Here is an 11,662-nt window from a genome sequence, read left to right as displayed (position 1 = left end):
GTAGCAGCAGCAACACAGCAATGGAATCTTATGGGGCAACTGCGACAGTCCACAAAAAAGTTAGGTACAATGACACATTCACTGGATGGATCAGTGAGGTTGAAGACGCTGTAGAATTCAAAGACAACATCGACTGGCCTCTTTTCAGTGGTCATCAGAGCTAATGTTTATTTCACTGCTCCAGCTGCTCGTCTCTGTTTTACTCTATTGTACTTCAGATAATTTACATTTCATTTATTACACCATGCCTCCCCTCTGTCATTCAGTGTCTGGTTTAAGTCTTTGTGTTTAATTCTGAATTCTCCTGTAAACCGTATTACATATTGTTGGGTGCTGAATCAGTTTCATCATTCTGCCCTTTGGGATGGGCCGGCCATAAAAATGCTCTGATTTAAAAACAGAATGGTTGGTGAACATCTATAACGGCCCGTTTGTTTTTGTAGAATAACACAATGGTATAGCAGCAGTTGTTGGAGGATGACAGTCCAGCAAAACATTTCTTATTAAACAGCATAAAGCTGCGAAGCACCGGCAGCCATTACTCATTGCAATGTGGTAAGTGACATAATCCACTCCAGTCCCTACAGTAAATAAATGGTAATAGACCATCCTGTTGTTTGCTATCAGTAAGAGGATAAATCACGGCAGATTATTCTCACTACTTTACACACAACACAGAGGCAAACAAAAGAGTCTTTAACTTATTAATGTCAAAGTTAAGATCATCCACAATGAAGAGATGAGCCTGCACAGGGTTTACATTCACAAATAAGCAATTAGTTCATCTGGTGTCTAGTGTACGTACCAACCAACCAACCAACCAACCAACCATTCATCCATCCATCCATCAAACCAACCAACCATCCATCCATCCATCAAACCAACCAACCATCCATCCATCAAACCAACCAACCAACCAACCAACCAACCATTCATCCATCCATCCATCAAACCAACCAACCATTCATCCATCCATCAAACCAACCAACCAACCAACCAACCAACCAACCAACCAACCAACCATTCATCCATCCATCAAACCAACCAACCAACCAACCAACCAACCATTCATCCATCCATCCATCAAACCAACCATCCATCCATCCATCAAACCAACCAACCAACCATCCATCCATCAAACCAACCAACCAACCAACCAACCAACCAACCACCCATTCATCCATCCATCAAACCAACCATTCATCCATTCATCCATCCATCAAACCAACCAACCATTCATCCATCCATCAAACCAACCAACCATTCATCCATTCATCCATCCATCAAACCAACCAACCATTCATCCATTCATCAAACCAACCAACCAACCATCCAAACATATCCCAACATGATTTCAGTGAGAAGCATACTTTACTGTGGGGGGGGGGGGGGGGGGGGGTCTATCAGTCTGTTAGAGCTAATAGACCTAAATTAAAAAAAATAAAAAACTCAACTAAGTAGATCTTTGGACTGTAGGGAAACTGATGCACCTGGAGGAGGCTTAAGAAAACATGCAAACTCAATAAAGTTCCACAGGGAAATTCAGATTTAAACCAAAGTCTTATGCCTAGTTCACGCTCCATTTGGAACTTGCTGACAAATGACCCCAACTGGAGCCAAATCTAGTTTTGATTTGCAGTTGTGATTTGCTAGGTGTCGACTCCTCAAAGACACAATTTGATAGGCTCATCAACACCTCACCTACTATGACTAGATGTCTAGCAGGCTAAATATCTGGACGAATCTGTGAAAACTACAGCCAATCAGAGTGCAGGAAGATGTAGCTATACATATGAGTCGAGGGTTTCTCCCGGTGAGAGATCATGTAGAGTGTGACCCCCTATCGCCAGTCAGTCGTGTCGTGTGAACTCACAACTGGAAGAATCATGATCACAAGGCAGCAGGTCGTGTAGTGTGAGCTTGGCATTGCAATGCGTTGGATTCATATATTAGGAAAACAATCGACGAAACAACAATAATTGTACAAAAGACGAGAAGTATTGTATAAAAACTTTATTCTCAAATAATGTCTTCAAAATAGATAGACTGAGTCTCATTAGCAGCAGACTGTGAGGCTGCATTCACATACAGTATCTGTTGTTGAACCCTTTATAACACTCCATGTTGTTTCTCTCTCACTGGACAGAAAAGTGTCATTTTCCATCCTTTACTTCAAAACTTGAGTACCAGTCTTATTTTACTGAGTGACACAGAGGCCTCCTAAATGGCGGCCGATTTGCCAAAGCTGCTGCGAGAGTATGGATTTACTTTTAAACTTTATTTTCCATTCTAAACCCACAATGTCTGAACAGGGAGAAGCAGATTCCTCCTTGTTTAGACACGAGGTTATACTTTGGGCCGTAAAGGGGTCAAGTCATCCAAAATCTTCTGTGCCTGTGGAAGTCATGTCTCTCCCAGTTCCAGACATTAGGATCAGTCTCACAGAGCTGCTGTTACACAAGAACACTGTTTTTAAAAGGAAGTGTGGTTTTAGAACCCACCATGACTCTCTTTGATAACATGACACTCATCATCTGTGTCTGTATAAGTCATTATACAACATTTTATTATGAGGGATCACCAAAGCACATATAACTCTTACCGTTCTTTGTATGATCAAATTATATACCACAGTTTTCCAATGAATGCTGATTTTTAAAAAGTGAAACTGGGCAGTAGTGTCACATCATTTTATAAAACTGATGCGTTTAGATTGTTTAGAGCTAATTCGTTTTACAAGTGTGACCCAGAGATAAATGTCAGAAGATTTATTTCAGATTCCCCAAAGGTTTGAAGTTCCTGTGTAAAAGCAGCCATATCAGACAAAAGAGATCATATGACATTTGGATATTTGATACTCAGTTTGAACTGTAGATTTACATGGTGTGTAACAGTAAAAACATTGACTTTAATGAACAAGATTTTGTTGTACCTACATCATTAATCATAAAAAGTACAGCATGTTTAATAATAAGTTTCTTTCTCTTTTTTTTTTTTACAAATTCTCCATAAAAAATAGATTTCTGTACAAAAAAAATTTCTCTTTTGCACCTACTTCAAGTTCAGCAGCACATGATGATGATGATGATGAGGAGGAGGAGGAGGCTGACAGTGATGATAATGACAATGAATGTGATGGTTAAAACAAGAACTTTTAATGATGACTTCTCCATTTTCCAATGTATCTAGTGGCCATTCGGAAAAACAAAACAATATTTTTCACTAGACATTCACAAGCAACAATCAGCAGTTTACTGCATTTCTATATATGTTGCTGCATCCTCTCCTTGTAACGTGTGGATATAACAGGAATATGTAATATCGCAATCTACTCCGTTCATGTACTGAAGAGAAAATGATTCATCCTTTTCGTACTGATAAGTGAAGCAGGGCTGCAGTTAAATCACCAGGGTGCAGATTTTCCTCAAAGCTCCAATTCTGAACGTGAGGCATGAGAAGTTTGTCCTATCCAAACTGTGGAGGAGAAGGTGCTGGCCTGTCAAGGGCAAACCAACTGCAGTTCTTCATATTTTAATTAGATTACACTGAAAAGTGAAACCTAAGCAGCCCAGATATAGTATGTAGTGTTTGTGTTTGTTTGTGTGTGTGTGTGTTTGTGTGTTTGTGTGTGTGTGTGTGTGTGTGTGTTTGTGTGTGTGTGTGTGTGTGTGTGTGTCAGACACACACCCAGACAAAAAACAGAAAGGTCTGATTTCTATCTCGCAATAAAATTCCTGCACAGATAAAAATCCATCTACAGGTCGATATGGCAACAGAGCCACATTTGAACACATGGATTACTTGATTCCTATCCACGCTACACTGAAACTGGAAAAGTTCAGCAGCATCCCTCTGCAGTCCTCCCTGCATGCGTCAGAGCCCATCTTGATGTGATTTAGATTACATCGAGAGGTAATCGAGTAACTCGCCTGTACCATGTGACACGGTGTGCAAAGGCAAAATGTAACATTTAAAATTTAAGCCTGTTTTTTTTTTCAAGCTCACAGCAAACCCAGGCTCCTTTGATTCAATGAAGACTGCTGACAATACCACTATAAAGAAAACGAGAGAAATGTGGAACTTTTTTCCGCAAACTGTGAAAAGTCTCAGCTGAAGAAGAAGAAACAACCTTGACATTTTAAAATTTAGTGGGTAGTTTCATTTGATTATTTTTTTTTTACCTCCAGCCAGCTGTTGCTTTTTAATTGAGAAATGCTGACGATGTCAAATGAAGGACACGTTTGAAAACTTTGAGGGTTTGAGGGAAGAAGACGTCCAAACTTTCAGGACATCTTCAGATCAGGGATGTGTCATGTTTAGTTAAAACACATACTGCACTTTTAGAAAGTTGAGTGAGAGAGTAAAGTAGAGGCTTGTATGTAGCTACAGCTGCCCAGTTGTATTTGCCAAGTTTTCCAATGGAAATGAACGGAGTAATTATCTCATTACACCAGGAAGTGTCCTTTGTTTTAAAGATATTTGCTCTTAACTCCCAATTTACATGAATGTAATCTTTTCTGGAGCCTAGAAAACTCTAACTATGTTCTGCTGCTGAAATAAACATTTCAAACATGAGTTGTCTGATTGAAATGATCTTAATCAGAGCTCACGGCTGGACGATAGAATTCCAAACCACAATCTTCACTCAGTCTCAAGATTCTTAAAACTACTTCTATCTATTGCTTATTTATTGATAATCATAATCATCTGTCTTCCTTTCAGGTGATTCTGGATCTGTTTTTATGATGCCGTATATTTCAAAAAATTGAAAAATAGAAGTTCTTATATATTGAATATAAATATCTTTATATAATGACATATATTCATATACATTTCATTTGGTTTGTACTTCCATCTGTGCTGAACTTCATCTGCACGTCCACCATGAATCCACATAATAATAGATAGAATACTACAAAAAAAGCAATGTAAATAAATAATTTTACCTAGAGAGCTTAATCAACACATGTTCCACAAACAGGCCATTAAACCTTTGTCTAAATATAAAGTAAATTCAACTGACAGGGACACTATCCCTGTTTGAACGGCTCAGGAATAGCTTAAGGCTGACATAATGAAACCACACCCTTCATGTTAGAAAAGCTGTGAGTGAAAACAGCTCCTGAAAGAAACATCTGCCTCTGCACAGCTGGTTACTGAGAGAAACATTGAAAGGCTACTGGGGGGAAAGTCAATCTCTCTTAAAATGAAGGGGTTCGGTGCTGGCAGTCATAAACTGAGCTCATCTGGCATCCTTGTGGGCTTTCAGAAACACTGTCATAATTTTAGAGCTCTGCTGTAAGCTTCAGATGTTATTAAGGCCTGTACACCATAACCTTAAAGGATCTGCACAAATATTTGCTTTATATTTGGCTGAGTTTCTGTGAGATCTGAAATCGAACCTCAGCCGCACCTCTCTGATCTTTACACGCCATTATTTATAGGAGTCTAAATTCTCTTTCTCTGGGCACGGTGGGTGATCAGATCTGTGTCATTACGTGTTAAAAATTAGACCTTTTATTATGCTTTTTGGAAACCATGCAGCCTCTAATTTTCAGGCTCCATTATGCACTCTCGACTCCAGGACTCCAGGAAATCTTCACTGAATTAATTAAATCAATTAAAATGAAGGCACTGGGTGCACTCCAGCAATAAAAAGAGAGGAAGCGCACAAGCTTATGAGCAGACGCTCGACTGTTGTTTACAGATGTCTTGTTTATTCCTGTGAAGAGATTTTAAATGTGACTCTTCTGTCTTGTCAGTCTTTTACTTTCACCAGTAAATTAGCTACTACACACATCTGCATATTTCTACTGTCTGTGTCTCACACTGCTGTTTGTGTCTGTGGCTGTTTGACCCCAGACTGACAATGGATGTTATAATACCAAGAATATCCTGTTGACATTCTTCCAAACATCATCACATTGTTTCGGGACATTTAATTTGCAGCAGTCAGGGCCGGGGTAGAGTCGTTTTCAATTAAAATTTAAATAGAAACAACAACTGTTAATTAATTCTTTCAAAATTGGTCGATGCGACAACTTTCTCATGCCAAATGCTTTTTCAGTATTTGAGTATTCAAAAAAATCCACTCTCTGATCTGAATTGAGTCTTGGCCTTGAGTATAACACTGTAATTATGCGTTTCATGAGTTAAAACATATCAGTAGTAGATTTCCCTTATCTGACATCATACGTTCTACTCACCATTTGATACAGAATGTGTGAATGAATGAATTTGTGATTTATTGTACATGATGGACAGGTTGAATGACTGAAAACAATAAAGAAAAATTCAGTTGAACAATAAAATCATGACGGTTAAATAAAACACTGTTTTTGTAAAAACCTAATGTCAGAATGTGATGCGCTGAGTGAAAGACACACACTGAAAGCAGTTACATCTGTGATCTAAACCAAGTGCAGCATCTTTCAAAAAATAAAAATATCTTAGAGGGATCTTGGATCCTGCAGATTTATGGGTGTTAGCGCAAAGTTTTGACTGAAATTACCAGGAAATAAGCACAAAGAGGTCGCCCTCGCTAAGCTTGTGTATTTGTTGCAGTGAGGTTCCAGCATTGATAAGCAGTTTGTAACTTACTGTCTGCACACGAGGTATTTCTCAAACAATGGAGGGGTTCAGTGTTGGGAAGGGCCGACACGTTTCGACAACAATAATTGTGCATGTTGTCTTAGGACTGTATCTCTCTGTCCTCTGCTCTAACGCAACAGATCTCAAACAGATCACACGTGCGCCATGTGCTCTTTAAAAAGGTGTGTTGAAATATGATTGTGTACATCGGGTGTGTGAACAGATGATGCATGACAATGTGAGTGGTGAGGAACACTGCAACACATCTTTTTAAAGAGACGTAGAGAAACAGTCACATCATGTTTCTGAAAACTTGAACTGTCTGCTGCTACAAGATGCTCACTGAGAAAAATTTGTTTCTATTAAGTTACTGTTTTATCTTAAAGTGTGTAAGACGAACATCAGAAAATGATGGGGTATAATACCTGAAAATGAAACTAGCAGCGTGGTACCATAGTATCACAGTGGGACCATACTGCATATTATGGATGTGAGGCTTTCCAGATATTTCTTCCACATATCATAGTAACAGGATTCAGTAGAAGCTTTCAGAAACAGTCACTGCTCTATAAATGGCAGGAGTGTGTTGCCAGTACGTGACACTAGAAGCTCGGAGGTCCACAGGTAAACTGATCCAAACTATTGGGTTTGGCTAGCGTGTTGTCATGGCAATGAAATAAACAACGTTATAGCATGTAGTCACACCTTCTGCTAACAGGGATTCTGAAATATAAATGTGTATATACAAACACTCTGTAACCCTGTATTTAGACATTTTATCATCTTTTTAAAGATAGAAGTTTTTGAATAAAATTTACTTTTTTTGAATGACTCATTTTTCAAACCCATTTCAGACCCCAAAATTCTTAGTTTGTTTTAATAACCCAGTCAGAAAAACACACTAGTGCAAAATTTGTGCAGTTTAAGAGTTGATATAAAGTTTATATTTTGGGGTCCCCAGCAGCAATAGTTTGGGAAGTCCCATGGGGCCACTGGGTTTTTGAACAAGAGTCTGTTCATCAATATCTTCACTGAAGAAAAATGCCAGAAGAGACAACAGGAGACAACTATCTGTCTCCGTTTCCATAGTAACCTGTCCTTGTCTCTTTTTTTCCCCAGCACAATTGACAAATGTGCCTGTCTGTCCATTTGTCTGTGTCCGTCTGTCTAATTTCTGTCGGTCAACCAGTCTGTGTGTCCATCTGTTGATGTTGTGGCTGGAGAATAAACTGCAGAAAAAAAAAAATCACTTGACTGATCATCCCGACCAGAGTTTCAAGAAGACAAATAATTTCCTGGATGTTGCTGAATGCAGCGGTCGAATATCTTGACAGCTTATTGCCTCCAAGCTTCCAGAGAATCCAGGCCAAGAACAAGAATCAGGCATCTGACTCTGATTGTGTTGGACAGGCCACTGGAAACCAGTCCATTGTGTCCACCAGTCGGGCAGCTCAAATGTCAGGTATTCAGGTTCAGCACGGTCTATCTGGTGCTAGTGTCGAATATTGTGTATTTGACTAATTTTAAGTGTGTAGTACCTCTGTAGAATATTCAGAATATTCAAACCTCATATAAATCTTGTTTGTAACATACTAGTACTAAACCTGGACAAAACAACATTTGCGAATGCTTGATTCGGTATGTTTGGCCTTACTGTTGCCAAATACTGTAAATAGACACTTTCATAAAAGGCAATACAGCAAGTGGCAGAAGGTACAATCACAGGAACACATTAAAAAATGATATTGAAACAACTTAACTTGCAGTCCTCTGTGATTGTCCTCCTATGTTGAACCCATTCAGTTCCACAAGTAGGCTAAAACAAACTTATCTGCAACTGTTATTTCAACCCATTCAGCACTAGTCCACCACTCGCAGTACTGATTAAAGGCTAGTATCCAGTGCTGGACATGAGGATCATGTTTTTGAAAGGAATTGATCAGTTTGAACTTGTCACTGCATTGACTGTGTTTGGTTGTCAGCTTTACAGCAGCCTGTGCCATTAATGTCAGATTCCACCAAAACAGACTGTGTGAGCTGTCGTTACATCAGAGTCCAGTCCTGTCAAGTCTAGAGTGATGGAAGTCCAGTGGGAGGATTTGGTCCAGCACCAGTGATGGTTTTTGTGTTGACATATAGAAATTGTCCAATTACTATTCAATGTCTGGAGGGAGCTGAGAGGTGGAATAGTCTGTGTGCTTCCCCTGAGGGTAAAGCCTGAAAGTGGTCAAACTCATGTCTGGCCTACAGCAGGAGGAGTTAGTAAGCCTATACCACTGTGCAAATTTGGCATTGGGGTATGGGGTTAGGTTGGGGTACACCACTGCTGAGGTTGCAGGGAGGGGATTTGAGAGGCGTACAAAGCCCTTTCCATAAGGAGGTTGGGTCAAACTTAAGCAGTCACTCGCTGAATAAGTCCTGTTCAATTAGGTTGTCGCTAATGGAGGAAGTTGTACTAATCGTACCATATTTCTTGATGTTTGAACTGCAACAGTGCTTAAAGAAGAATTCTGGTCCCAGTTTTGATCTCCTGAACAACAGACTTCATCTAACTCGATGGCGTCATTGTCTACTCCCTCATTTGTTGGTTCCAACTTGTTTAGCTCTTTCGGACTACAGGGAGAAGTGGATGATACCATTGTTCAGGAGCAGGAGCAGAGCTGCATTACTGTGCAGATTATGCCGACAGAGGACCAGCATGCTACAACACAGACTGCTCACGGTGACGTGTCCAAAACATGTGTTTGCTCTTTCTTGTTTGTTTGGTTAAACCACACCGCAGACTGCAACAGGTTGGACTAAACCACTGTTGAGTGGCAGGTTTGCCGGACTATACCACAGTGCAGACTGTGTTGAGTGTGGTATCGAATCGAACCGCCTTAGCCTCAGTGGGCTTCATGTTGGTGTCATACATCGGGTTCTCAAATGACGCCTGACCATTGGAGCTCTCATGGCCGACATAGCCATTGAACTGGACCTTGGGACGTGTCCTGAAAAGAAAAGGACAGAAAACTGCGTTAAGGATGGAGTATGGGTTTTAACAAAAAAGTGCACATGCATCAGAAACACAAAATCACAAGTTCAACTCACACTTGTTTCAGGCAATCAAGGTTAAAGTGCCCAAATATGCTGATGTTTTAATATAAAATATGCATGAAGTGTCAGCGAGGACACTGAAAAAAATGACAAGGTTAGTCACGCTTATCTTGCAGTGACACTAAGTATAGCATACTATTAAACCTGCATTGAGTTTTCTTCTTTTGGCTGCTCCCATTAGAGGTTGCCACTGCAAATCTTCTGTTTCTATCTCTTCCTGCCCTCTGCATCTTCCTCTGTCACGCTAACTACTTGCATGTCTCCTCTCACCACATCTATAAACCTCCTCCATGGCCCTGCTCTTATCCCTTCGCCTGGCAGCTCCAGCTTTAGCTTTCTTCCCCCAATATACCCACCATCTCTCCTTGTCAAAACAATCTCAATCTCACTTCTCTTGCTTTGTCTCCAAACCATCCCATGTGAACCATTCCTTTAATATATTCATTTCTAGTCCTGTCCATGTTTGTCACTCCCAACACAATGCTCAACATCTCTGACTCTGCCCCCTCCAGCACCACCTCCTGTTTTAATGTCAGTGCCAAAAAATTCAAACTTTGACGCACAGGCTCTGTTCATGTGATCTGATCACAAGCCAACAGCTCAGTTAACACATGGTATTAGAATGCATCTCAACATGTGTTTCAAGTAGTCACCTGGGAGCGGATCTCACTTCCCTTCTCCAAATGCAAAAACATGTATTCTACATGTGTTCTGTTTGCAAAGACGAAATAATGATCTCTAGTCACTCTGAAGCTGCTTTCAGACAAGCACTGGACTCTGCAGTTCCTACGTATGAGGAGGTGCATGTGTGAACGCAAATGTCCGAGAGAGACGTGCCATGGTGTGTACGGCCTTTCTCCGCCTAGCCTCCTAGTATAATGTCTATAGAAATCCAGGAGAAGTCCATGTGAGAACACAACAGGGTATCCCGTTCATGGGGCTGCTAACAGCAAAAATTTTCAAAAACAAAAGAAAACAACCGTTGAAAAAGCGGTAACACACACAGAAGACAGCGACCAAGATTTCAAGAGAGTTTGTGTTGATAAGAGCCGACACACACCTCCCGCTGTGTTGTGCACGTTCGAAAGGCAAACTCTGGGTAAACTCCGTGGCACTCCGGATTATACCCACAGGCCCTGTTTGAAAACGGCTTGACTGTGACAGGCCCGTCTGTTTTCAAGGGGCCAGGAGGGGCCGAGCAAATAAGTGCTGTGTGCAGCTCTACAATGAAGTCCACCCATCCATTATCTATACCGTTTATCCAGAGGGGGGGTGGGGTGGGTTGAGCCACCTCACCTGACATAGTGTGAGAGGTGAGACTTACCATGGTCAGGTCAACAGTCCATCACAGGGCCAAAGTACACAGACAAGCAACCATTCATGCTCACTATCACAACTAAGGGCAATTTGGAGTCTCTAACTCACCTAATCCCAATCTGCGTGTTCTTGGTGCTCGGAGAAAACCCATTCAAACTCCACACAGAAAGACAGTGCTAACCACTGTTCCACATTGCCACCCAATCAAATAAATAGATCAATGTATCACTGGATATAAATACATTTTCAGTTTATTGTGAAAATGTGGGGGTCAGAGGATGTCAGGACTAATTTGCTTTCATACAGCTAGCAGAATGTGGCCAAATGCATCCTACACCACTTCTGAATGTGTTGTATCTCAAATACGTCTTGGCTGTGTTCTGTACCTAGAGCGGACCACGTGTGATCACACTACTGATGATAATCACAGGTGTGAACGGGGCCATATCTGGTCTTATTACTAACTTGTAAACTGTCCCTTTTATCCTCACAGGCATCCTTCCGTCGTAAATCACTCCTGACACTCATCTCCACCCTGCCTCCACTCTCCTCTTCACCTCTCTTACGCACTCCCTATCACTTTGAATAGTTAGCCCATGGTATTTAAACTCATCCATTTGCCACCTCTACTCCTTGCACCCTCACACATATATATTTC

The 11,662-nt window shown here is 40.7% G+C and overlaps 1 protein-coding gene across 2 annotated transcripts in view; it reads right to left on the bottom strand.

Moving 5' to 3' along the window:
* Positions 1–2,004: 2,004 nt before the first annotated feature.
* Positions 2,005–11,662, bottom strand: part of LOC109636748 (CUB and sushi domain-containing protein 1-like) — a 380,253-nt gene continuing 370,595 nt past the window's right edge. For both annotated transcript variants that reach the window (XM_069528917.1, XM_069528922.1), the window contains one exon: positions 2,005–9,581. In XM_069528917.1, the coding sequence (XP_069385018.1) occupies positions 9,422–9,581 (160 nt within the window). In that variant the 3' untranslated portion in view covers positions 2,005–9,421. The remainder of the gene's footprint in view (positions 9,582–11,662) is intronic.

The sequence above is a fragment of the Paralichthys olivaceus genome, chromosome 1, assembly GCF_024713975.1.
Source record: "Paralichthys olivaceus isolate ysfri-2021 chromosome 1, ASM2471397v2, whole genome shotgun sequence".
In the NCBI taxonomy this organism is placed as follows: Eukaryota; Metazoa; Chordata; class Actinopteri; order Pleuronectiformes; family Paralichthyidae; genus Paralichthys; species Paralichthys olivaceus.
This window is presented reverse-complemented; position numbering and strand designations above follow the sequence as displayed.